At 34.0% G+C, this 27,824-nt stretch overlaps 3 protein-coding genes across 6 annotated transcripts; 2 read left to right on the top strand and 1 right to left on the bottom strand.

Moving 5' to 3' along the window:
- Positions 1-786: 786 nt before the first annotated feature.
- Positions 787-10,838, bottom strand: LOC132708115 (alpha-mannosidase 2-like). Of its 2 annotated transcripts, XM_060680241.1 has the most exons (15): positions 10,647-10,838; positions 10,026-10,585; positions 9,231-9,532; positions 8,974-9,160; positions 8,441-8,618; positions 4,897-5,081; positions 4,600-4,785; positions 4,273-4,543; positions 4,046-4,212; positions 3,783-3,986; positions 2,036-2,220; positions 1,845-1,978; positions 1,490-1,765; positions 1,140-1,433; positions 787-979 (listed from the first exon to the last, which is right to left on the bottom strand). In XM_060680241.1, the coding sequence occupies exons 1-15, from the start codon at positions 10,773-10,775 to the stop codon at positions 842-844; spliced, it is 3,396 nt and encodes a 1,131-aa protein (XP_060536224.1). In that variant the 5' UTR covers positions 10,776-10,838; the 3' UTR covers positions 787-841. The 2 variants fall into 2 exon arrangements, with proteins under 2 accessions (XP_060536224.1, XP_060536225.1); XM_060680242.1 differs by lacking the exons at positions 10,026-10,585; positions 10,647-10,838 and adding an exon at positions 9,557-10,019 and having other exon boundaries at positions 9,231-9,497.
- A 1,600-nt stretch (positions 10,839-12,438) lies between these two features.
- On the top strand, positions 12,439-15,282 carry LOC132703097 (abscission/NoCut checkpoint regulator). Of its 2 annotated transcripts, none has more exons than XM_060672172.1 (5): positions 12,439-12,590; positions 12,642-12,817; positions 12,872-13,097; positions 13,153-13,374; positions 14,899-15,282. In XM_060672172.1, the coding sequence occupies exons 1-5, from the start codon at positions 12,543-12,545 to the stop codon at positions 15,142-15,144; spliced, it is 918 nt and encodes a 305-aa protein (XP_060528155.1). In that variant the 5' UTR covers positions 12,439-12,542; the 3' UTR covers positions 15,145-15,282. The 2 variants fall into 2 exon arrangements, with proteins under 2 accessions (XP_060528155.1, XP_060528148.1); XM_060672165.1 differs by having other exon boundaries at positions 12,872-13,100.
- A 3,429-nt stretch (positions 15,283-18,711) lies between these two features.
- On the top strand, positions 18,712-27,823 carry LOC132696475 (uncharacterized). Of its 2 annotated transcripts, none has more exons than XM_060661308.1 (6): positions 18,712-18,842; positions 18,892-19,216; positions 21,107-21,350; positions 22,797-22,979; positions 23,034-23,278; positions 27,638-27,823. In XM_060661308.1, the coding sequence occupies exons 1-6, from the start codon at positions 18,739-18,741 to the stop codon at positions 27,821-27,823; spliced, it is 1,287 nt and encodes a 428-aa protein (XP_060517291.1). In that variant the 5' UTR covers positions 18,712-18,738. The 2 variants fall into 2 exon arrangements, with proteins under 2 accessions (XP_060517291.1, XP_060517300.1); XM_060661317.1 differs by lacking the exon at positions 27,638-27,823 and adding an exon at positions 23,465-23,603.
- The last annotated feature ends 1 nt before the right edge of the window (position 27,824 follows it).

Here is a 27,824-nt window from a genome sequence, read left to right as displayed (position 1 = left end):
ATAAGCATAAAAAACATTAAAACTTACCCTAACTTAGAAAGAGTTGTCACAAATAAGTTTAGGGTTAAATCCACTATCTCTTTCCCTTACTTAAGAAAAATAATAATTTTATTAGTATTTGCATAAAAACACCAATTTATTGAAGCTTCATATTTTTTTTGTTGATTTTGATGGTAAATCATACTGAGCGTCCCAAACGCCTAAATTTCTAAAAAATATTCAATATTTGATATTACTGTTACTGTCACTGTTTTTTACACTCCAGTGAATAAAGACTGAACCGCGTTTTAGAAATCCAAGTAAAAAACATTTCCATCATAAATTATTTACTTAGCTTGCTTATGTTTTACTACCTAGATGTATGTCTTAATGCAAATGGCGTACATTTTCAGCATGTTACTTACTAATTTTAGTATGCTTACTCGTTAATCATAAGTTGTTCATTTCCAATGCAAAACAAGTTTAAAATATCAAGATTTGAATATTCACTTTAATTTTTCATTTTTTGAGTTGTTTTTTCGTCCTTTACTGTTTACTATTGGGTAGGTCACTGTAAAGGCACACAAGGAGCAACGCCTTCATTTCACGAATTATTTATTGCAGTGCCGTGCAACGTGGAAGTGAACTGGATCTGCGGGTACGCCGATTACAAAGTTTTTAAATCTAGGCATAAATTGCTGTAAAATATTGTTTATTTTTTTTTAAGTGCTAAAGGAATAAAATCAAATCATTTTGGTGATGGTTTTCTTTCCAAACACTAACTGATAAAAATTAGCAAAAACACTTGTGTAATAGCTAAAACCTATTTAATATCATTTTAATTTCAATCGATCATAATCACTTAAATAAGGAACGCTTGCATGTCCATTGGACATATCACAATATCTTCGCTAATATCTAATTGTTTCTCAACAGCTAAAAATGATAGTAATGATTTACTTAACACTTTCTGGTTCGGGAAAAGTGATTTTAAGTTCACCTGGAAAGAAACACACAAACATATAAATAGAACGACACTTGCGAATTATGTTGGAAGATAGGAAATACAATTTAAGGATGGAACCGAAAGGTCAAAAATAAACTGGAAAAGGTTAGGAAAAAAATATTATTTAATTCATATGCAAATGGCTGGAACTCACCCTTCCATTACTAAGCGGAAACTGCTGTGCTAGCACCTTATCCGTGAAACACGTATCTACAAATTGCCGGTGTAAAACTAATCCCGTATGATAATTCCCTTTAATAAACACGCCAGTTCTTATGATGGGAATTGAAATATCTACCCCAAGATGATACTCGGGTGCGTAAACGTTTACTCTGTTGTCTTCTTTGTCTTGGACCTTCAACAGCTTGAGTAGAGGATTCAACAGAGTTTCCGAGGAAACGTGTGCCGATAATGTTGGAAATCCTGCAGGATGGTCGTCTGTTGACGCCTGGAGCAAGTCAGATTTTGTTATATTTTTCAAATGATTTCCCTACATTATTATACCTGACACGAATGCGTTTTTCTCTCCAAGAGTATCCGGAACATGTGTTTAGTCGGATGGTTATCCAAAACGCCCTGCCCCAATCCCAAATTGTCGTCCTGATTCAGCCTCCTATCTAACATAATCTCCAACTGTCCTTCGGATAGAGAACTACCACCCAAAGGGCTGCCTGTCACGATCGTTAGACGAGTTTTCTTATCCTCAATATAGGCCTTCGTTGGTATGGGGTAGTAGTTTGCCTGTAGCGGCAATTTTTTAAACCTCTTTCTTTTCAACATCTAAAAGTAACTTTTTATTTCCCACTGTACTGAATAAGTAATTAAACCACTCGTCTTGGCATCCCTTAATAAAGTTTACCTGATAACCATTTAGGTCGGTGTAAAATTCATCTGTGCTATTAATGTTTGTTGATAATCGCATACACAGTTCAAAATTGTTTGTGTTTTCGATTTTAACAAGATTTTGAATTTCGATTCCTAGACTATCGGCCCCTAAAAACGTTTTCGCACTTTCTTTAAAAACTCTTATGGTAAAAGAAAAAAACCCACCCGGAGTAGAATACAGCACCGCCTTGTGGTGGACGTAGGGAAGCTGAACCGTCACATACGACATTATCGGCCCTTCTATCACGTTAACGATTGTATTTTCCACCTTTAATGGTACTGCGTCACCGTCTGGTAGAAACAAGAATGCTCCGCTTCTTTCCGTGTTGTAGCTTTGCCTTACTCCATATCTAGTAGCAAGTGGTTACATAAGTCCACCAGAAATAAACCAACAAAGAACAATTTTTAACTCTTTTGTGTTTTTGTTCGCTATATAAGTCAAGAACTTTCCTTTCTATTGATAATAGACAGATAGGCAGTTTGTTTCTTGCATTTACTGACGATTTAAAACTATTCGGCATAATTAAATCTATAGACGATTGTATTTTGTTGCAGGATGATCTCAATAAACTATGATCTTGGTTCAAAGCAAATAATTTAACTTTAACTCACTTACCAGGTCTACGAACCCCATTTTATTTAACTATACAACAAACTCATTGTACTTGGAAAGGTAAACCCTGGTGAAGGATCTTGGCATATGGCTGCACAGAGAGCTAATCTTTACAAACCATACTGATATAATTACTAATCGAACTTTCAAACTTGTACGTTCCATTCTAAAGCATGAAAGTACTGTATGGCAACCCTACTTTGCAGTGCATAAAAAAGCTAGAAAGGGTACAGAATAAATTTCTAAGACAAGTAGATTGTAAGTTGTTGTAAGTAACATATAAAAATATAAAGTGTTGTCTTCTTTAGAAACTTTTTTGATATCTGTAGGCTGTTTAAAATTTTGAATGACACCATTTAGGCTCCTGACTTACTAGCAGATATCGGGTCTCCCATACATTCTATATATTTCAGTAATTCACATTAATTTTCACAGAACTAATTATGGTGTAATATACTATAAGTTTTAGAAACGATACTTTAGTCACGAGTTTGGCAGCGATCGGATGTTTTCCACCAATAGTTCCATGTGTTCAGCATTCATCATCTTACTCAGTTAATGCATTTATAGCGATTTTGTAAAAATGTGACTTGCCCCGCTGCGCTCAGATCGTGCCTAAACAAACTCGTGACTAAAGTGTCAGTTATAAAACTATTTATTTATTCATTCAACGGCTGAGCCAATTTACAAAGAAAAAGTAACAATATAAATATAATATAAATTTAAAAAAATAAATAAATATAAATTATAGCCTCAATTCTGCAATATGTGTATACTAACAAATGATGCCATAGGCAGCTGATGGTGTTAATAAATTTCGTATCAGTCGGAAAGTATCTGTGCGCATACGTCTTTTCTATAGTCAGTAATGTTTTCTAAATAAAATTTTATTAAGCCTTCGCATTTTAACAAATTATTTTTGGTTAGTAAACTGCTGAATATTAATAAATGACAAAAAAATGTCCAGACTAATGAAAAACTTCAAGTTCTTTTGATGATAGAATTTGTTTTACAAGTGGAGGGGACAGACCAGGCATCAGTTTCATGAGTTCCAAAGTTATAAACTCATGAACCGTCAAATGTGGCGTCAAAATGTCAAAAGTCCATTTGACTTTCATGAAATTCTTACACATAACGATTTTGAAAAGGATTTTTGAGTTTTGTTATCAAATAAATTAATATCTGATGCGAATTGGCGACAAGGGTAACAAATGTGTAATAAGTTGATGCCATTCATATGTATGTTTCGTGAACAGTGTGCATTAGATATACCGTAGCTATGACTGACATTGTACTTACTTTGCAAAGTCTAAGTGAACAGGTACAGTAGTGGTGCCCGACTTTAAAGCCTTAAGGAGACCCAATTTGTTAAATGACGCTGTAACCCGGGCGTTCTGCAGTGTGAACTCGCTAGCGCTAGGCGAAAGGTCAACCTTAAAGCCTTTTGGGGTTATGACTCCACCATACTGATTATAAACTTTTACCGATGCAAATTGAGTTTCACTACAACCAAATTTAAAAATAAGATATCCTTAAATTTGTGGATTTGGTCTCTTTAGTACTTTGGTATGTTGTCTTCCCCAACAGAGGTTATGGTGTAGCTTACCACCCCAAAAGCTGGGATGTTGGCAATAAACGCCAGCTCGTATTTGGTTTGGGACATTGTTGAACCATACTCAAATATGGGAGCTACCTGACATTTGATTCTCTTATTTTGGAAATCATAAACCTGCAAATGTCTCAAATTGAAAAAAAAAGTTTATAGGAACAACTTATGTTCACTTCTAACCTCAATAAATGGCGTGTTGATGTGAAATGTAAGCACTTCGTGCCTCGTAAACGACAACGAATTGTAAATAACTATCTTTTTGGCCGACACATTTGGTAAACCGATAGTGATTTGCAAACGCTCAGGCAAAGTGTTATGACTGTGCCACACGTCCTCGAAATTATAATAAGCGACTTCCTGATCGTAGTGTCCATCGGTGCCAACGCTCTCTAACAAAATGTTGACGCACAACTGAATCACTTTTTGACAGTTGTGAATGGAAGATAACAATCTACAAACATGTGCGGATCTAATCGGGCCAAACGATGGTTCTAGAAGTACTCATACCTTTTTCCATAATCGACGACCACGTGATCCTTTGAGGTACCCGCTATACCATCGTGGTGCTGAAATATAGCTAACGCTTGTCTGGCAAAAGCGAGCAGATGCTCTAATCCGTTATCTTTCCCTACTATCCAGTGTGAACCAGTTTTTTTACTATGATGAGTTAATGTGTGGATTGTTTCAGCACCCCTACGGCAATATTTAATGCCATAAAGAGGATTACAAAATCAAATAATTCCAAGATTTTTTCCCATCTTGAGAAGCACTCCCTTATTCATTATTTATTTAAATGGAACAAACCTCAAATATGCCAGTAATATTCTGTCCATGCGCTTATAGAATGGCCTGGATGTGTAATAGCCGCTCCAGTAATGATCGTCGCGATCAGAATAGGTGAAAAAATCACCTGACAAGGTCGGGAACTCAGATTCGCCTTTCTCTTCTTTAACCGCTGTAAAATAGTCCGTCAAAGTGCCGAATTGCGCCTAAAATGCTATAAATGTACAAGTTCACATTTTTACACCTAAGGTCGCATTCATAGACATTCCTTGATCTTGGTTAATTTCAACGAACGTAAGTAAAATTTTACCAGGAAAAAAGTTTGAGGACTCTTAAGGCAGGTTTTTAAAAAACGAGCATGGTGTCCTTATTCGCAAAATATTTCAAAAACACCTAAAGGAATCACTATGAATTGGACCGTTAAAGTTTCATTTATTGGAGGGAAGAAGTACCATTGCAAAAAACATGCTCTTGGTAACTTTGAACTTTTTATCAAAGTTTACAGAATAATAAACAGGGTGTCCCCCAAGAACTTATATGACAATAACAAGTTAACAAGTTAAGTTAAGTTAAGTTAACAAGTTAACGGAGGAAAGATAGAAAAAAAGTACATACGTTTCCATTTTGGAAGTTGCAACTTGTATCAAACAAAAAAGTTGTAAAAATGTCATTTTTCTACTCCCGTCTGTAAAATACCTAATTACGCACCGATTTAAATACATATTTTTGCAGGTGAAGCGCTATCTTCCCTTTTTAATACCCCCATAGTTCTCATTTGATTGGTGGGGGAATCCCGCTAAAATATTTTCAAAATGGCGGCACATCCGGATAACTTTATTCTTTTAAATGGAACACCATGAATCGCAAGCGTGTCAGTGTTCTGATTAAAACTTTGAGACATCTCTTCATACAAAATAATCAAATTCAAATAATCTTCGTGTGTATAACAACTGATTTTTTTATACGGCAACTAACAACGTGCAATTATCGTTGTATTTCTACATCTCGTGAGCTTTTTCTCACGGCGATTCTTAGATTTGCGTTCTTAGCTTTCTCCGTTCTCATGCATTGTCTGCTTTTAGAATATTATAAATGTACGTCAAAGACAAGATCTCTTGCGAAATGAATTTGTTTTTAAAAACGAAATCTCATATTTCGGTTTCATTTAAAATAATAAATTTGACATCCACTTCCGGTATATCACGTTAGGAAATTTTTTGTTAGCTACTGTCATAAATTTTTCAAAGAAACTTCCACAAGATACTGTAAAGCTATTTACAAAACTTTTTAATTCCTCCTGCGTCTGTTTTTGCTGAGTCGAACTTGCTGACGTTTCGCCAATCATTCTGTTGGCTTCTTCAGAGCTTGACTGAAACTGGCTCGTATGTTACTCTGTACCTGGTTATATATTGTTTGAGGGTGGCGGAGCTAAAAGAGTGGCATAAACATCGTCTGTGATCACTGATTCCAATATTGGTGAAAGGTATTGATAAAAGGTAAAGGTTGATTGCTTACTTATAGATTTCTGTAGATTCTCGGATTTTTCGTTGGTACAATAGAATTTTATATCTGTTTGTTGCAGTTTTAAGGCTCTTTCATATTCTTTTAGTCTAGGTCTCTCCAATATATTTCTTGTCGCATTTGCTTGAAACTCGTTTTTTGTGTTTCTGTCTTTGACGGATCGAAGACTCAAAATAAATAAGAACTAAAAGTTAAGAGTTTCACGAAATTATATATTTTGACATGACAATTGTTTCGACAACACCGTGTCTTTATTTGATAAAGCCACGGTGTTGTCGAACTTTTAGTGCTTATTTATTTTGATAAATGGATTTTCATCAAGTAAAAGCCACCTCAGTTCAAGAATCGAAGGCTTTTGAACGAGTGGTAAATATGGTTTTGATGTTATATCTCTTAAGAACTCTGGATATGTGGTCAGTGAAGTTTTGAATGTAAGGAGGGACAGCAGTGGCAAGCGTGAAGTTGCTGATGAAGTGTAATTTGTAATGGAACACTTAATACCTCTAATGTAGAAATTATTAGAGAGAAGAGTAGATGGTTTAATTCTGAGTCCAGTGACTCAGACTAAGACGAGAGAGTTCATAACTAATAATTTTTGGACCGGTTGTCTGCAAACAGAATGACCCAATGTTAGGTCTGATTTTCTATTGATAAGAATATCTAAGTATGGGAGATTGACACTGGTTACTCTGTACGTGCTTATATATTGTTTGAGGGGGGCGGAGCTAAATGAGGGGCATCAACACCATCTCGGATGACTGATTTCCATATTGGTGACAGATAGACAAGACAAGAAAGGACCACACTGGAGAGTGTAGGATTGCTTTCGGCCTCATTGCTATTGGAAGGTTGTGGTGAAGTGTATTTTTTGATTGAACGCTTAATATCTTTAATGTGGAAATTATTAGAGAGAAGAGCAGATGTAAGGTGTTTTAATTCTGGGTTCAGTGACTCGAGCTGAGATAGTTTTACGGCTCTGTAAATAAACCGATGATTTTTAGGTCGGATGGTGAAGTGACCGTGCATTAAGGTATCGGTATGTCTGCGTAGGTTTTCTGTAAACACAATGACCCAAAGTTAAGTCTAATTTTCTATTGATAAGAATATCTAAGAATGGAATATTATTATTAGTTTCCAACTCAATGGTAAAACGTATAAAATTTAAATGTCTAAGAATAATTTCGGTTTTCGATAAAAGGTGTCGAGAGCTTTCTTCTCAAAGGCAGAAATATATTCGCGATGACTGGTGATAGTGAAGAAGCCATAGCTGTTCCCGACTTTTGTTCAAGAGTTTGACCATTATAAGAAAAATATGTTCCCGACAAGCATTTTTCAATTAAGGTGAGAAGGTTTAGTTCCAGTTTCTCGGACTTTAAAATATCTGAAATGATGTCGAGAGTTTCGGGAATAGGAACTTTGGTAAAGAGGCGTTCTACGTCGAAACTAACTAGAATATCTTGTGTATCTAATGTAATGCTTTTTAATTGTTCAATGAAGTGAAAGGGATTAAGTACGAAACTGTCAGTTTTCCTTGTAAGGGGTTTTAATAAGGAAGCTAGATATTTTGCTAGAGAATATGTTGGAGAACCAATGGTGCTGAAGACGCCAACAGGAAGATTGGCGAAACGTCAGCAAGTTCGACTCAGCAAAAACAGACGCAGGAGGAATCCAGAAGTTTTGCAAAAAGTTTTTGTTGTTCTTATTAATGTTATGTATATTTAATGTAATTTTTGGTCGCCTGTTAGTATATTGCATTTGTTGTAAAATTTTCAATAAAGGCCATTATCATTATTATTATTATTATTCTGTAAACTTTGATTTTACTCCTTCATTAGGGTTTATTTTAGTGGGCCTAACATTAACTCTACGATGTTTAGCATTGGATTTCTACCCCCAAAATGTTTTTTAAACATAAATTTCACGACTTTATATACGGCCAAAAAAAATCTATTTTAAATAGACAAAAGACAATGCAAGATGAACAGCAAAAACGAAACAAGGATAAAACAAAACTATGTGCGCGCAAACTCATGGTGAACTGTACCTGCACATTAAGATTTAGGTTGGCGTTCATATAATCGAATAGTTTTTGATAATTTTCAAACTGCACATCCCACTCGGTCGGATGGTCGTATCGGAAATCATCTCCGAGCGGTACCAACAAAACGTTGGTTTTAAAAAGTTTCGATTTTTTTCTATACTGATCTAACAACAATTCAGCCCTAAAAGCATTTCAACGTATACACAAGCACAAAAACGTTTGCGAACCCTTCACAAATGTCCCTCACCACACAAACAAGGCTTCCGATCATTGGGTCTCGATCTTAACAGACGCAACCAAGTTAGAACGCAAAGGCTTTCAAGACAATACTACTGCCTAGTCACATAGCATTAGATACTTAATAATTGACTATGTTTTTTATCTGTTTTCGGAGGACCAGGCAGTGCATTATACATATAGCGTCCACATTCTACCTATAGCGTTCACAAAATACCCAACTAATCATAATTCTAATAGAAATAAACATAAGAGATATTTATACATTGATGAAATTACGCACAAACCTAAAATATTACCTGTATTCAATGTTTTTCTCTGTAATGACCTGCGGTGGAACATTCCAAGGGCAATGCAGCCCATGGTTTGGCAACCTTTTAAAATCAAACTGGCAACATATTTTCGGATCAGGTCCGCACGTGTGAGGAATATCGTAGGAATAAAAAGGCATCAAATGCGTAAACAGGTCACTCTCACCTGTCCCATCTGCAAGAGTAATGTTTTAAGTAACCAACCATTAGTTGGGATGAAGTGGAGAAAAAAAAAAAGCAGATACCCCATAACTGCCTCCACTTAAACTCCAATTGCTGCCTACTGGCCAGTTCTTTTTTCACTGAATAGTGAACCCTTTGAATTAACATATTCTGAAAGCCGCTTTTTTTGAGCAACGCAGGTTGAGTTAGACTCATGCCAAAGGGATCTATCGACCAACTGCTAACAGGGGTATAATTTAAATTCTTTTTCAGCCAATCATGTCCCTCTGCGAGCTGATGTATTGTGGATATCCAATGGGAGTTGGCCTCGTCATTCATAACCCATCCCCCTGTTACAATTTCCAGCTGATTATTATACAGCAATCTGCAAAGTTCAATTAGTACCAACCAGTGAGCACTGCCACATTTGGAAATGCCCTCCTGTTATTATTCATAAATAAGCACAAACTGCGTCTATACACCCAGAAGCCGAATAACAAATAATAATATAGTGTATCCCAGGGTGAACTTCGTCCATCTGTTATGGGAAAATTGTTAGTAGGAAAAATTTGAAACTTTGGAATTAAATTTACGGGCAATATGGTTAAAATATTTTTTTAAAAGTGTCACACCTGGATATACCGGAAATGGAATCCAAAAAACTAATAATATATAGGGTGTTCCATTTAAAAATTTCAATAGAACCCATTATGTCCCTGACATTAGTTTAATTCCAAACTTTCAAATTTTTGCTATTTAACAGATCAACAAAATTCTCAGTAGCACACCCGATATGGGGTTAACATTCAAATAAGTTATGGTAGGTGAAAGAGCTATCCTGAAACTTAATTTGAGAAGAGTTAAACACGTCATTCTACCTCTTTACGACCTCTTTTTGATCCTGATCTAATTCCTCCCACCACATAGAGAAATATGAAATTTCGGCCCATATAAATGTCCGACGTCTATCTTTAGGTAGTTTTTGCAACATGTTATCCAATATGTGTTTGGTTTGTGTAATGAAATACTCGTCAACAGTTTTAACCCAACCGACATCATTGTGTGAATGAGGAACCACAAATACTTTGAGCTTATTCTTTCTATTCCATTCTTTTTCATCTATTTCAATTCTCCATCCTTGTTTCCAAACACCACCATCAATATTGTCAAATGGTATTGATTTATACACATCCAACATCTGAATGTTGGTTCTGGGTGTAAAGTTAATATGAAAGGGACAGGTTGAGCTGTATAACATTTCAGCAATATTCAAATCAGACTCCAATTTACTGATGGACCCTTTGATTTGAACATGCGTGCTAGAACTTGGCTGCATCATATTTCTCATTGCTACTTTAATTTCATTAACTGCATTATGGTGTAAGCTTAAGTCATTTTCTAGCTGCTTTATTCTGTCTTCGAAATGAAGCCACTGGTTCTAGAGATAAAAATTCCCAGTGTTTCACAAGATTTTAGTAATTGCTACCAATACTACTTACATCTTTATAATCTTGACTAATTGAAGACTTCTTTATGGAAAGTGTTAAATCTTTCGCGGAATATATTGTAAATATAATTACTAAAATAAGCAGTGATCCAAAAATAACAACTGCCTTTTTTAATTTCATACTAATTACTTCAATGCTGCCTTTTCCGAATTATTTATTTCATTACAGAGCTAGGAGCTACGCACCAACATAGTCTTCTTAAAAAATTAAAAATCGTTGGGCACGATTACAATAATCATTCGCCCATTACCGACATCCTACCATGCAGTTTTTATAAACAGGAGAACGGGAAATTTAATGGTGATTGCCAATGTTGCCGAGCTGCTATATTTATTAGATTTAACCATAACATTTTATTCTGTTATCGGGACGTACGGCTCAATTCAATTTAAAGTTGGAAAAGCAAAATGTGAAAAAAAAATTATTAAATTAATCTTAAAATAATGAAACTATTAATATAAGAATAATTATATTGTAAAATTCAGCTAAAGGCACGCTTTTTTAAGTAAATCATACAATTTATTGTATTTTATTGTATTTAAAAACATCATATAAAACTTGGTGTAAATAAAGTTCTCTCATAATAATAAAAGTTTTCTTAAAAGACACCTATTAGTTATAATAATAAAATTTTTCAAAAAACTTATTCTTTTACTAATCACTGCTGAAACAGCTAAAAATCTATCATTGCACTTAGTAATATGAAAAAATATATTTTACTAAAAGAAATGTAGATACGAAAATATGCTTTAACGTATATAAGCTATTTATTACAATATTAATTAAAGCTGATTCATTATCAGTAGCCTTGGCTACTTCTAAAGTAATGCCTTTTTTAATATGTGAGCGTTCATCTGTAATAACAATATTATGGATATTAGCAATTTTTTTTACTACTACAAAAATTATCTAAGTTTTTCTTTGAATTATTTTTAAAGCATTTTAAAGTCAGTACCAATGAATTTTTCGCAGTTGAACTTGTCAACGGAGGTTTTGGTATATTCTTGAGCATCTTCAAATTATTATCAGGCGTAAGTAAAGTGGGAACAGCATTTGGTACTAATAGTCGTTTTGGTGGTGTATTTTTCTTGATAGAACGTCTTTCAAAATGATCGGAACAAATTCGTAGTCTGTTTGAAGACTCTTTATACTGAGCAAAGTCATCCCATTGTTGGCGTCTATACAATTAAATTTATAAATCAATTGAAAACACTAATTTTATTTAACAAAATTTTTTATATTATATCATCAAATTTAATTAAAAAACATTTAACAAAACCAAATTTACGGGATATAAATATTTACTAGTATAGTAAACAAAGCTGATCGACAATCAATAATTTACTTTTGGGACGCTATAAATTTAATGCATATATTACTTACATTTATTCTTTCTTTGGCCATACAAAAAGAGTGGTCTATATCTTTTTCTGGTTTTCTTACACCGAACCATGCTTTCTTAATTAATTTAAAAAATTTACTTTAGTACTTGGACACAAATAATAGATGGCATTCGTAACAGAATACGCGACCTACCTGTCTATCTTATATTCTTTGGTAGTAGCCATATTCTCGTATGTGGATTACGATTTTACAATCCAATAAAAATCTTTCCGGCCTATTATATCATTTGTCAATATACGATACCAATTTCATTCTTTGTTTTCAAGACTTGTAATTGTTCGATACCGATAAATAACAGAATTCTATCGATCGGCCCAGCTCTATATGCGTACAACTTGTTTGAAAGCTTTATTACCTGCGCATTCATTCTTATGAGATCATTCATTGAGTAATTTTGTATTGAGTATATTTTTGGGACAACTTGTTCGGTGGTTTTAAATGATCTAACCGATTTACTAAATCGTTCCTTGCAATTATCGCGAGATGTCCTGCAATCACTGTAATACCAAATTTAATTTTTTTCACAAAGAGGTCAGTACACCATTGTTTACATTTCAGGATATTCAATGTTTTTTTTTTCAGCTGGGATGTTCCAACTGTGGATTATCATTTTGCGGAAAATGTTTAAAACAAAAATGTAAAATTTCATCGAAAGGAGCCGGAGAATTTAACGTGTGTAGACTGTGCTATTCCAAATTAGCTTCAGGCCCCAGTGTAGATCAGCATGAGCCTGCAAATCCTCCGGATACATTTTTAAAGTAATGTTCTTTCTTCAAATATTGGAATAGTTTAAATCTATTTTGCGTTATTAGGCGGCTTGAAAACTTAGAAAATCCTGCAGTTCCTGCAATCATAGTTTATAAGCAAGATCCCAAACTATATTCATTGAGGACGGGTTTGTCACCTGCCGATCAAAAGCTCGTCGACCGATTAGAGAAATTAAAAGAAGAAAATGTTCCTCCCCCGACGGACGTTGAGATACGAAAAAGACTTGACAATTTGAAAGGGGAAAACAAGTATGTTCAAGCACCTTCTAAAGTGGTAAATATTCAAATGAATTTAAACTCGAATCAAAAATGGATTTTAATTTCAGGTTAATATGGATTCAAGGACAGACCAGCAAAAAGTAGACTCTCTTCTCGAAATGTTTGCCTGTGAGCGAGAAATTGAGCTGAATCACAACCCTCAGGAGGAAATTGAAGCGAGACTGGCGACTTTACGAGAGCGGGGTATCAGGCCTAACGAGGGCCCGTACGTTAGCAATTTGCACGACTCTAGTGGGTCTGAAGAAGAAGTGGATAGGATTACTAAAAAGGTAAGTATTTTAAACTGTCGAAAGTCAATTTTCAACTAACTAAAAGCAAGTATTGAAAAAATATTTATTTTGTGAAAATCTATTTTTTTTTATTGTATGTTGCCCAAAAGCTAGCCTGTTTTTCTGCATAAAACTTCATTCTGGATCGCGAGTTTCGACCATTTGTAAAACTCGTTATTAATTGATAGCTCTCATTTGTACCAATAAAAAGAATGTGCCATTCTAGTTACTGATTTTGAAAAATGTATTTTCTATAATTGTTTATACGCAACCCAAAAATAATTAGTAATTTTGATTTACTTTTATAACTGCTAAGAAAGTATCCATTTTGAATAATAGAACAAGGCCTCTATATCCCTATTTTTGGAGAGTTCATTTGCAAGACGATTTCTTTCCTACGTTTAGCTCAATCCACCAATCACCATCGATTCCCGTTTTGGCCATAACACATTAGACTAAGAAACGAAAATTTCACTACTCATTGCTATCAAATAAAATTTGATTACAGATTATAGTCTTTCTAGTCAGTTATAAATTCACAATTACAGATTAGTCTTTCTAGTTAGCTTAAATACTCCTTTTTTTGCTAAACCATATGGCATTTCTTGTAAAAATTGTAGAAATTAAGTATGGTCTGTTCATAGATATAAGAAGGTGACCAATTGCTTTTGAATGGGATTATCCAAGGGTGGTCATTAACATACAATGCAACAAGATTATTATTATTTATTATTTATGATTTTATATTACGGACCACAATTTCACCTGAATTTAAATTCCGAAACTTTAGGTAATAATCTTGTTGCATTGTATGTTAATGACCACCCTTGGATAATCCCATTCAAAAGCAATTGGTCATTTTCTTATATCTATGAACAGACCATACCTGAAAGGCAGATCTCTATTTCAATTTATTTTAAATAAAATTTGCATTCATTTTTATTCACACTGGGTATTTATGACACATTGCAAATAACTGACACTTTACCTATACCTTACATCGAATGACCTATTAGAAGTTCTGGAGAACTAAATAGGTATATTTTTTTTAATGTGATATAATGTAATGCGCATGATCTAACGCTTGAATACTTACGCACCTGTAGTGTTGAATCGAATATTACGATTATCGAGGCGGGGTTTTAAACAAATTTTCTTTTTTTTTCTTGCGAACAAGCTAGCAAATAAATATAGGAACGCGTAGCGGAAGTTGTTTAAATTTTTATATCGAATTCGAAAGTGCAATAAAAAACCTCACGCTCCATTTGAAATTTCAATGTTGCCACCGATTTCGGGTAGAACCGGCAACATTGCAAAAGCCAAAAATATTTTTGAATTGTAGGTCAGGGTCAATTACGGCAATGTGCCAAGTTTCATTTAAGTATTTTGATGGCGCCCATTTACCAAATTAAAAAAAAAAAACAAATTTCGTTCTCCAGAATGAGACGGTTTCTAATACGAGTAGTCGCCTCTACACACAACCTTGTATCCTTCTTCAAGCGCCATCTATCTATGTTTCTTCAGATTATGGACGAAGTCGCGTTGGACGAACGATGTCCGTTGGGTAGTTCACTGAAAAGGCACACAAGCGAAGAAGAAGACGCGATACGGTCGTCACCCGAATTGCCGTGGTGCGTTTTGTGCAATAGCGACGCAAAGTTTCGGTGTCTCGATTGCAGCAGGGACCTTTACTGCAGCAAGTGCAACGTGGAAGTGCACCGGAACTGGGGGGACACCGATCACAGGGTCGTGGCATACAAACCACAATAATGCAATATATAATCACAATTTTTAACCTAGGAATAAATTACTGTAAAATATTGTTTTTTTAGTTTCTTGTTTAATTCTATTTATTCTATATTTGTTGTTTTTTATGAAGTTTATTGTGATAAATTCTTAAAGGAATAAAATCAGATCACTTTAGCGATGGTTTTCTTAAAAAAAATTCTAATAAGTTGCAATTCTATTGCTTCCTTTTGCTCTGCGCATACGCCATAATATGACTTAATTGAAACACAAACCCTTTACTAATTATTTTTTACTCCAATTTAGATTATACAGCCTTTAACACTCATAAGTACGTTAGTATATGTGGCTTACTTAAATGAATACGATTTATAAACCAATCTTATCATGCCTCATTATGTGGACAGTAGAGCAAATGATAATGATTCTCAAATTAGGGAAATCGCCTTATAATATCGTAATTATATGAAAAATTAATACTCAAAAAATGTGATACCTCCATATCCATATTTCATGAGAATTTAATACAAAAATTGAAAAAAAAAACAAGGTAGCGTACTAAGTCTCGTACTTAACCTGCTCCATATAAGTGACATTACTATTATAGAACATAAGACCGTGTTTCTCATAGTGGGCGATAACGCCCCCTGTTGGGCTTTTGAAACCTGGAGGGGGGGTGTTAAAAAATGTCTTTTATTTACGGGAAGTTTAGAGACAGGTATAAAAGGAGAAACCGTATTTAAAACACTGAAGAAGTCTTGTGATGAAAAAGGAAATCCCTTGAGGAATATTATACTAGCTGCTACGGATGGTACTAGAGCAACAACAAGAAGGACTTAAAAAACAAAATTCCTGCTATGCTTGCTGTACGCGGTGGCCTATACCTTATTTCAGAATATACAGGATCTATCTTAAATACAAAAGTAATTTGGGTTGAACGGAAGTTTTATTTTATTATATTTTTGCATATACAGGGCAGGTGTTGCTACTCAAGTTTCTAGGAAAATTTCATATATAATGTTCTATACCTATGTCTAATGGTTTTTGACATATTTAAATTTTTATCTCTAATAAGAAAGAAAAATACCAATTTTTCCTGAAAGGAAATCGTTTTTTTTATTTGGGTTTAATACCTTGTCGAAAAGAACCTACTTTAATAGATTTTCTATAATATTTTGATAAATTTTAATACAGGGTGTTCAAAAAGTAGGATTAATTACTAAATTAAGAAAACTTTCAAGAATCTTTTTTTTAAAGGGAAACCCCCAAATTTCATAATTTCATCCTATCTACCATTAAAAATAAAAGGTAAGTTTGTATAAGGTTGTCTATGCTGAAAATGTTTAGTTTTCAAAAGATTGATTCATTCAAGCTTTGTTATGGCAATTCTTAGTTGGCTATGGCAGCGTTTAAAAGCAATATGGCAGTACTATTTCAAATTTATCAGTAATTTTTTTACCTAAACTTTATAAAATACGCCCTATTTTCGGGATTTTTTTTTATAGAACAACTAACTTGGATTTGGATTAGAACAATAGGTATTATAATACATTTTCTTGCCCGTCTACTGCCAATATTTGGAAAATCTTCACAGTGATTTCAACGAAAGGTTCCGGGACATTTTGAAATTGGAAATATCAGACCGAACTTGGCGACTTACTATTGTTTTTTATTAAAATCATCATATACATCCATCTCATGAGTTTAAAAACTAAAATTAATTACCTATCAATATTGTTTCTTTTAATTTGATTAAAATATATAATTAATATTTAAAGTTGCGTTTTAATTGCTCTCATTGCACTAAATGAAAACAAATCATTTGTCATCTGTCTATTGGAATCAACGATGCCCTTATCCAGCATTCGGATTCAGCAAAATATTTTGGTACAAATCTAGACGTAACTTCGCTGGAAAGCCCATGTGAAAAATAAAGACAAGACAAGGAATAAAATACAAAAAAATGGATTCGTTACTTTTTTAACTGCTTTGTGGCTGTACCAGCAAATGTAACATCTTAACCATTCCAAGGTTCCAAAGATTTCTTCAGCATGTCAAAATCGAGACAATTCAGCTCCTCGAGAACACTAATCTACCTAGGAAGCCCAAGGGGACAAAACCGTTTGAGGACAGTGGCAATGAAAAACAGAGGGCAGTGCGATGAAAATATTCCTGTAAGGCATATTTAATTTCAAAAAAATGCCTTTAAATATTATATAAGAAAACTATTCAATGGCACTAAACATGGCCCCCACTCCAGCCCCCTAGTGCTGGGGAGGGCCAATTTAAATTTGGCTTTTTGATGTTATTGAACATTTTTTATTAAATATTTAAAGGCCCTTTTTGTTTATGATCAATCATCAATCACATATTTTTGTATTGAACGAACATACTTAATAAGACTTAAAAAGTATCCCCCCAAATATTTCTGAAAATATGAAACATTCATGTCGTAATAAATAATAAAAATTTGAACTGGACACTTTTCTCGCTAAAACGCTGTCCGTGACGTCACCAGAAACGATTTTGTGTTGGGAGTTATGAGCCTTACAATTTTTCGTGGGTTTTCAATTATTTTTTAGTTGAAAATGGTTTATAGTTACTGTATCGTGACAGATTGTAAAACTACAACAATTTCTACTCCGGGACAAATAATTTATTAAATTTTTTCTACTCGCATCTGTAAAATACCTAATTATACACCGATCTCGCGTGCGGAAAGCGTCACTTTACTACGTCAGTTTCGTTTCCTACGGTAGCCACTTCGGACATTTCCGTGATTTTACCGCACGGGTTTGGGAGCAATCGGATGTTTTTGGAGATATTTCCCACGCTTTGAATTTTGATGTTTATCAATTCTGACGGTCATATCAGTGGATGTATTCGTGTTGTTCTGCGAAAATGTACCCAAAAACTAACGGTCGTAGAAAAAGTATAGTATGCAACATGTTCGGTAAACTTTTTAACTCGCTCCGCTCGTGTCAAATAAACTCGTGAGTCGAATGCCGTTTACCGCACTTGTTGCATAATATTCTATATTCAAGAAAAACAAAGTAAAATATGGCTAAAAGCAATTACACGCGAAACTGGAGGCATTTAATTAAAAAACTGCGTTTAGCTTCATCAGGAAGAAAATACATAGTACCCTAACCTCACTTTTGTTTTTTTTATCGTGTGTATAAAACTATATGGAATGAATAATGATGCAAGTTCAAAAAATTGTAACAAAACAAATACTTCCACACTTGCCAAGAAGACAGAAAGCGCATTTGTCCAACACTTAATCGAATGACAGTTATGAAAAGGATAAGGCAGAGTATCTACGTATTGATGAATGTCAGATGCAGGAAGAAATATTACATATTAAAAAAAAAGTGGAAACAATATAATATGGACGGCGACAATGCGTTGCTTGTCTCCATGGACCTCGTGACGTCACAACCCATGTGTGTCAATATTGTATTTTAGAAGGTAATTAAAAGGTTTCCACGTAATTTCAAAAATATGCGCAAGAGAGCTATTGCGCAGTTTCCATACTTTTGCGCGCCCGGTATATCACCGAAAGGACCACCGAAATAATTGTCACTGTCAGCGGCGCAGCGAACCAAAATTGAAAAGATGAGCGCTTTGGAAATTGTAAAAGAGTTGATCGAAACAATAAAACAAGAAATAGATAAAACGGAATCGTTGCCTTTCCACGATGAAGAGTTTTATATTCCCGAGTAAACCTGATCCATTTTTTTTTCTCTTTCATTTTGTGGTTTTTTTTAGAGATCTCGACGGAATTCGGAATCTTTATGAAAAACTAACGCGTCACCTGAAAGAACTGAAAAAAAATTTAGACAAGTATTTAACGATAGTAGAGAAGACCGAGCTCATTTCGAATATTCTGAGTTACAAGACGTACGAAGTCAGACATAATTTTCGAATGAAATTGGACGAGCTTCGGGATCGTAGAGAATGTCTAAAGGAAATGTTTACCAAAGGAGAGGACGAATCGACCGTCGCACTACAGTTGGTCGAAATTAACGATGAAATAGATAAATTGGAAGGGAGGCAGTTGCACGAGCTAGAATATTTTAACCAACAAAAAATTGTGAGTAATAGAGAGCATCACGCTTTCTAGTAATTCCCAATAAAATCTCAAATGAATTTACATACAGGGTGGTCCGTAATGAATGCGCCAAAACGCAATCATAGATTATAATGATATTGAGCCAACTAGTAAAAACCTGTAATAACGGCATCCAAAATGAAGCAACACTGGAAGTTACGTCCAGGTTTTGCAGATCACAAAAAATCATTTTTTAAAGGTTTTTTGAACATAAATACGAGGTGTGTTCAAAAAGTAAGGCGCCTTTTAAGTTTTGTCAAAAAGTATTATTTACTTATTTATCAAAATTAACATAACATAACAAATATAACCTAAAATATTTATCGAAATAAAGCCTTTCAAGAAACAAGTAAAATACATGAACACTTAGTTAGAAAATGATTGAATTACACACAAACATTTAAATATAGAATACTGAGTTTTATGACCTTTCTCTTTAATAAACATATCTTGTCCTGAAGAATAGGAATATTGCTCCAAAGAATCCTGTATCTACTTCAGACTTTGAGGGTGTGTTTTGGTAATAATTGCTGGTTGGACAGTTTTCTAACATGTCGCCTGTCATAAGAACCTATTAAATTTATCAAAATAAATAACAACTAAAAGTTCAGATTTTCACGAAATTGCTACTATATATACCGAAAAATGATAATAAACCTTAATTAAAGTTGTGAGAATTTACGTTTAATAATGGTGGAGAGGTATTTAAATCTAGACTATTGTTTTTAAACGCTTTTTTATGTTCGTTAATGCGTTTCTTGAAGGATCTACCTGTTTGTCCAATATAAATTTTGGGACAAGACCCGCATTTCAACCTGTAGACACCTGATCTTTGAGATTTTGGACATTTCGTTTTATTGTTTTTTGAACATTTTCCTATTGTGTTGTTAGTTCTGAAAGCTATTTTTAAATAAAATATAAAAAGTATAAAATTCACTATCGAAATTGAACAGGATAATTAATTTTTTAGACTTACCTATTACGAAAACGCAAAACAAATTAGATTTTTCCATTTACCATAAACCATCACACACGGACACAGTCGTACATAACAGCTCAAATCACCCTTATACACACAAAATGGCTACATTTCACTCTTTTATACACAGACTTCTTAATGCGCCACTCTCAACGAGAAATTACAACAAAGAACTTAATATCATTAATCAAATTGCACTGAACAACGGCTACAATCCGTCCATTATCGATAAAATTATAAATAAAAAATAAATCCAGACAACAGTAAACTCTATTTATCCGAAACCAAATACAGAACACGAACAATTTAAAACAATTACATACATAGGAGAACCTAGTGAAAGTTTCAAAACATTTGTCAAAATGTGGTTTAAAAATAGCTTTCAGAACTAACAACACAATAGGAAATTTTTTAAAAAACAATAAAACGAAATGTCCAAAATCTCAAAAATCAGGTGTCTACAGATTGAAATGCGGATCTTGTCCTAAAATTTATATTGGACAATAATAATTTTAAGTAATTTAAGTAGGTAATAAAAATAATTTGTAATTTTATTTTAGATTTAAACATAAATAAATAAATATCTTTTAGTATCTTTCCTAACAAAACCCCAAATAATTAAATTCTAAGCAAAGTACGGACCTGTCCACTTTCTTCTATCTATCTATGAACGCGATGAGGTATACTACATTTATTTCGACAAAACACCTCGTTTTCGAGATATTTCCATCATTTCAAGTCAAATCGCTGGCTCAGAAATATTTTATTAGAAAAAATTAGTTCTAGTGTTACTGGCAATTTTGTGAACTAAACCTTAGTACTCTGTATCTTACTAATGAGCGACATTTTACTAAGGCATATTTGGCTTAATACTAAGATATTTGGATAAATAGGATGCTCAAAAAGAATACGAGCAGGCGGTACACATATTGGACGCAGATTTTAAAAAAATGGTCATTGTTTTTAATCGATTACTTCGGCTGGTGAAAACGGAAACGTATGTCTCCGATGATCAAGATGAAACTAAATACGATAAATCCCTGCTGGAAATAGAAAAAATTAGACTTCATGTGGAAAGATATGGCCAGTTGCAAGTCGTGGGCTGGAAAGAATTATACCCTGAAGAAAAAGTATCTGGTATACTCCGTCCCAAAGTATATCGTTTTGGTCTTTGACGGCGATAAAACACCTAACCTAATTGTAACACTCAGTTGCGGACTTTTAGGGTGTTTTTAAAATATCAAGATTAAATATTATACTATGTGATATATATTATACTATATGGTTTTTCCAACTCTCAACAGGTCATTTAGCAGTAACCTCTCACATTTAATTTTATGTCGTGCCATGTTCAATAAACAATGCGTTCCAGTATGCTAGACTGTCAACTAATAACATACGAATTTAACATTTCTATTAATATTTTTTAAAAACTAATTTTGAAGCAAGTTTTCAAAAAGTTGTGCTCTCCTATCTTCATGACAGTCCCAGCTAGAGTCCTTAATATACTTCGTGGACAACAGCCAGCAGATTGCAATAAATCGTTCTTCTGATCAGGCGTGAGAATTATGGTGATGCGTTTTCATCGAGCGGTGCCTTTTGGTGTTGAAATTGCAATTGAAGGTATGGATATTCCAGACCCTGGATTTTTTTTTAGAATATTGAGAGCTTTCTGGTGGGTTCTGATGTCCCAAAACTAATGATTTATTCGTAAATATACGACGAAACAGTAATTCATTCACTTACCGACATGCGAAATAGGGATGGAACCAAAACTTGGACTCTTGAATTATCTTTTTTGTTTTTATGGAAAATAATATCCACCTTTATGACTTTTTTTGCAAAGGCCTTTTCTTAGTTTTCCTTCTTCGAATTTAATTCGAAAGTTTAGAAAATTAATTTTGCAGAATAAATTTATAGCGCTAAACGCATGCAAACTTGAGAGATTCTGATTATTTTCGAAAGATACCAGAGAGTATAGTATAGAGCGAGTATAATTGAAAGATGCAAAAATTATGCTCTATTAGAAGGCCAATCCTTATGTAAAACTAATGGATATAAACCTGTATAGACACACCTTTGAGATGACAAATAAACACGCAGAACAACAAGAACCAATAGATGTTGATTTTGATAATCACCAAACAGAATTCCCATGCATTTTTTTCCGAAGTTTAGAGCATAAAAAGTGTAGCAGCAAGATGTGTTCCGAAACTGCTTAATTTTGAACAAAAAGTTGTTGCTTAAAAAGGTCATAACTGGTGACGAATCATGGGTATATGGCTAGGACGTCGCACATATTTTTCTTTTAAATGTCAACTTTTTGATGTTTATGCCCCTCATTTAGTTCCACCCCCTCAAAAAGACAGGAGGAATCCAGAAGTTTTGTAAATAGCTGCTGACTCCATATTTCTTTCATCAGTTTATGTATGAGAGCCATGTTGTCCTCACTTTGGGTAGGTATGAAGGAATGTAGTTACGTTTATGGGGGAGGGTCCGTCAAAACCCAAGACGATATACTTCGACACACACTTTACCTAACCGCGCCAACATAAAAAATAATTGAAAAGAGAAAAATTTCAGAAATGTTAGAAAAGAAAGGGCTCAAGGTCTCGTTATCCGGATTGCTGATGACCGACAGCGGACGACAGCTATCTTTTAAAGAAGCGAAAGCGCTGAAATTCTTCGAAGGTTTCAGTCCCGAGACCATTAAGGAATTGCAGTTAATTTTGGGGGACAGTGGCAAGGACGAGGAGATAAGATCTTGTAATTTTTTTAATACGCTCTGTGGTACGAAAATCTTGACCTACGCAAGCTTAGGGAAATCTGGAGACTCGACGGCGAGTAAAATCTGCTCCGAAGATGCGAATTACCTGAAACGACATTTAGGCAGGGCCCTAACGCTGGGTTTGGCTGAAATAACGGCTTTGCAGCCGCGTGATCCGATCCACTATTTAGGACACTGGCTGTTTAAGTACCGCTACAACCAACAAATGGAAGACGTAAATAAAAAAGAATTTGAGATATTAAACGAGCAAAGAATGAAGATGGGCAAAGAACGATGGGTATTTATTTATATTAAATATATAAATTTTAACTACAAAATTAACCAGCAAATTTTGCTAAAAGTAGACTACGTCAGGGCCATCGGAATTAGAAGAGATAGTAATTATTTGGTTATATTGCTAGAAATTGTGTAGTTTACAAACAGTAATATGCTATGCTTTCCTTATTTAAAGTGTTTGTTATAGGCAAGCTTTCATTTGGTAGCGTGGTTTGGAGTCCACAGTACAAGATCTACAGAGATCGCTTGGAAAGGGTTCAAAATGAACTACTAAAATTTATCTGACCTCAGAATCGTGATTACAGTCCTCCCTTAACTGATGGGCGCATATTATGTTAATAAAATTGTGAAATATTTAAGTAAATATCCCTTTTGGTTAGTCTCAGACTAGGCGCTATGTTTGATGTGAATAGTGAAAATTGCAACAATGCAAAATAATGCAACAATGTACTGTTATCCAGTGTGGTTATTTTAGTGTGTGTAACATATAATACTTTTTTACGAACATATTAGGTGCTCTTAAAGTATTTGCAAGTTAAACAGCATGCAGAGCAGGACAAAAAGTACAAAAATTTCACAAGTACCATTATTTCATAAAATTGAGCAAAAAGTTATTAAGTAAAGTTGTTTAAGAATTAAAAGTTCTACCTACCTTAATATTAAAATATTACTAATTAAGAAAATTTTTGTTCCATCTTATTTGTGAAATTAACTCGGATTTTAATTTAATTTGATTACGTAGTCAAAGCAATTAAGCAATTTTAAATAGCAAAATTTTTGTTTTGAATAATAATTATTAAACGTAATGACAGATAACCATAAAAGACTTACTAAAAGTAATAATAAAATTTTAACAAATTATGAATAAAAATCCATTTTGGGTACTTTTGCTGTTATTTATCGATAAAAAGTTGCGGTTTTGGTGCTAGTATAACATATTTTCGTAAAACTTGAGATAGATGCTGTGAATATTTTCGTAACATTTCAGCTTTTACTATACACACCGTTCATGAAAATTTCGCGCTCCGTTGTCCTTAAACTTATCGAAAAGATAAGTATGTATTTTTTCCGTAGAATGCAGTGTGCTAGATAATTTTTGTTACCAATTTATTATTTCACAGTTATAGAGTGTTTTATTCATATTTTGTTATATTTTTTTGCCAGAAACAACCAATTTACTAACAAAAACAAAAATAAATGTCAGATATGTGTCGTATCTTATTAGTTTTTGGAACCGAAACTTTTCGTTTATAAATATATATCATTTTATTTAATTGATATTGTACAGCGAAAATTATGAAGAAGTTTCCGAATTATACTTCCAAAGCTAAGTAAGCTATTTAGGTTACAAACATATATATACTTATTAGGTATGTAGATATTTCACAAAGTGACGCTCTTAGGATCTTGGAGAAATATGAATATCGAGCATTAAATTAAACAAGGAATTTTAGAATATTGTCCATTCAATTGCTCATTTCTAAGAGAATGTGCAGACACAGATGTCTCATACTTTACTTTTCGTGTTCTGCCAGATAAGTAAGATTTTAGTCAATCCAGGGCTAAGTGCTTTATACCCATATTTTCTAGATTAGCTGTTATATTTATTTAGTAATTTTATTATTTTGAAAATGTACGTGATATAAAATTTTCAAATGTCCTAAATATATTTCAATACCGATTTATGTTTTTGACAGTTCAGCATAAATTATAAATGTCACAAGTACCAACTTGATAAAAGATGAAAATGGATTTAAGCCGCTTTCAAAATAAACGGCCCATTAAAAAAAAAACTTAATTTCAACAAACACTAGAAATACCCAGTTGTTCTTCGTCGCTTAAGTAAACGATATTCTGGTAAGTTTCGACTAAAGTCCCCATTCCCTAAACTGTCAACATTTTTAAAAATTTATTCAAATAGGAGAATCTGGCACCAAAACAACTTAATTGAAAAATGCTGGCGTTATTTGGTCTCATAGTCAGAAATCCGTCTGAGATTTTCTTAGCTATTTAAACTCTATATATCCTAACATACGTTTTAACATTAAATTAGAAACTAATAATAATCTCTTATTAGACGTTTTTATCAATAGAAAATCAGAACTAACATTGGGTCATTCTGTTTACAGAAAACTTACGCACACAGACCGATACCTTAATGCATTGTCATATCATCATCCGTCCCAAAAATTATCGGGTAAAGTCTGTTCATAGATATAAGAAAGTGACTAACTGATACGAATTAAGGAAAGATCCGGGCAAGCTGTAAGAATGAAATATGTTTAAATCTAAAATAAAATTACAAATTATTTTTATTACCTACTTAACTTACTTAAAATTATTCACAAAATATATCAGTATTACTATCGCTATCATTGCCTGTTCTAATTATTATTTGTTCTATATTATTTGCAATATGGATATACGTTTGTTCTGTTTTTTCTATATGTTTAACAGAATTTGTCCAACTTTGTGGAGGGATGTTAAAAACTTCGGTTTCTATAAGTTTGATGACATTGGAGTTAAGACGGGGAAAAACATTGTTACGACGAATGGCAGATTTCAGTTGGTGCCAAACATGGGGTTAAATATACAGTGGTAAGGTGGAAGCCTTAAATATTGTATGCCCTAGATTTTTTGCATAATTATCACAGACGTATTCCTTCTGTAGGTGCAAGCTTTGTAGAACCTCAATTATTTGCTTTTTGGTATAATCTTCGTGAAAATAAATGTCGTAATACACATAGTTTTGGATTGTTGCTTTTGTGTCACATGAGGAAGGGGTTTTAGTCAACTGTCTACTGTGATAACTTGAATTGTCCATTACAATGACGCTATTAGGAGGAATGTTTGGAACTAGTTTGTTTTTAAACCAGCTTTCAAATAAATCAGCGGTGGTGTCTCCATGGTAATCCAGAGAAGAATCTTTAATATTTTTCGCAGACAGAGAAAGTCCATTTGGAATCCAACCATCTTTTGGGCCAGCATGCGAAATAGTTATTCTTTTATCTCTTTTTGATGGCGCGTTTGTTGTACACTTATCAGTTGAGTCAACCGAACCCTTTTCCGGGGTATCATAAATGTCGAACCAGGTTTCATCCAAGTAAATAATTGGCCTTTGTTGTTCTCTGTAAATCGTAATTTTTTCTAGATATTCCAATTGCAATTTCCAAATTCTAAGATTCCATTAAAACTTGCCTTTTGTCAATTTTTTTAAATCTCAAACTCATGTGTTTAATACAGTTCTGCCACATTTAACACCGGTTTCATCTTTTTCAAGCCTCCTAATTAAGATATCTAATGTAGGCACGCTTTGTTCCTCGTATAACTGGTAAATTTTACGCCGTATTATATCTTGATCACTTTCATCTACACTCGAGAAAATGTCAGCATCGCTTCTTTTTTCCTCGCTGAAATGGGATTATTCACCATTTTCCATATAGTTGATGTTGGAATTTTCATCAATGTGGCCGTTTCTTCTAAGGATGCTTGCTTGCTGGCACCACGTTCAATGAGAGTCAAATAAACATTGTTTATAACTTCCTTAGTCCCAATAGAATAGTGTTTTCTACATTTGGGCGGGAGCATCTCCTGTGATACACTAGACTCGCACATATTTTGAAAAATTCGCACACGATTCAACACCCGCTGTATTACACACGAAATAAGAATGTTACTAATAAACTTAAACTAAGTAGTATACCAAACCAAAGAATATTAAACACAGGTATTACGGACCACAATTTTACCTGAATTTAAATTCCGAAACTTTAGGTAATAATGTATTGTATGTTAATGACCACCCTTGGATAATCCCATTCAAAAGCAAATGGTCTCTTTCTTATATCTATGAACAGGCCGTATCAAATCTCTTGTTTAAAGAGCCCTAAAACTATCTCAGCCTGGGTCGCTGAACCCAGAATTAAAACACCTTACCTCTGCTCTTCTTACAAAATACACTTCACCACAACCTCCCAATAGCAATGAGGCCTAAAGCAAGCGCACACTTGCCACTGCTGTCCTTCCCTACATTCAAAACATCACCGACCACATATCAAAGGTTCTTAAGAAATATAACGACAAAACCATATCGACCACTTGTCCAAAAAAAATGTCAACTAGGCTAAAAGGACAGCAGTTGCCGGGCACAATCATGACACCGGACATCAAATCTTATTTGGCACACAAAAATTCTAACTAACTAAACAACCGATAACTCGGGTTTTTACCTTTCACCAATTTCAGTTAAGCCACCGATTTAAGTGAAGCAACTTCCTATCTATAAAAACCACAGAGGTGCCCCGCAAAAGTACCCGAAATGGGACACCCTGTATCCGATAACAAAAGCTTTCTCTCCTAGCAAAAGTTTATCCAAGACGAAGCGAGGGCTGCGATAGTCGACGTCATTATCCGAACGGAGGAAACGGCCATTTTAAATCAGCTAAAACGAATGGAACGGGAAAATAAGGAAACGGAGGAAGGCGTGAACTACGAAGACGAAATCGGGGACGTACTAGGGACGTATAACGGTCGAAATAACGCATAGA

This window comes from Cylas formicarius, unplaced genomic scaffold (genome assembly GCF_029955315.1).
Source record: "Cylas formicarius isolate icCylForm1 unplaced genomic scaffold, icCylForm1.1 PGA_scaffold_10__41_contigs__length_53128322, whole genome shotgun sequence".
Lineage (NCBI taxonomy): Eukaryota > Metazoa > Arthropoda > Insecta > Coleoptera > Brentidae > Cylas > Cylas formicarius.
Note: the sequence above shows the minus strand (reverse complement) of the source record. Positions and strands in the feature narration are given on the sequence as shown.

Coding starts and splice junctions, on each gene's coding strand:
- LOC132708115 (XM_060680241.1), bottom strand. CDS start 10,775: ATGAAATTAAAAAAGGCAGTTGTTATTTTTGGATCACTGCTTATTTTA. Junction 3,987..4,045: donor GGGGAAGACAACATACCAAA/GTACTAAAGAGA, acceptor ATTTGGTTGTAG/TGAAACTCAATTTGCATCGG. Junction 1,979..2,035: donor GGTGCTGTATTCTACTCCGG/GTGGGTTTTTTT, acceptor AAACGTTTTTAG/GGGCCGATAGTCTAGGAATC.
- LOC132703097 (XM_060672165.1), top strand. CDS start 12,543: ATGTCCTGCAATCACTGTAATACCAAATTTAATTTTTTTCACAAAGAG. Junction 13,101..13,152: donor TTCAAGCACCTTCTAAAGTG/GTAAATATTCAA, acceptor TTTTAATTTCAG/GTTAATATGGATTCAAGGAC. Junction 13,375..14,898: donor TGGATAGGATTACTAAAAAG/GTAAGTATTTTA, acceptor ATGTTTCTTCAG/ATTATGGACGAAGTCGCGTT.
- LOC132696475 (XM_060661308.1), top strand. CDS start 18,739: ATGAGCGCTTTGGAAATTGTAAAAGAGTTGATCGAAACAATAAAACAA. Junction 19,217..21,106: donor ATTTTAACCAACAAAAAATT/GTGAGTAATAGA, acceptor TTGGATAAATAG/GATGCTCAAAAAGAATACGA. Junction 21,351..22,796: donor CCCTGAAGAAAAAGTATCTG/GTATACTCCGTC, acceptor GAAAAATTTCAG/AAATGTTAGAAAAGAAAGGG.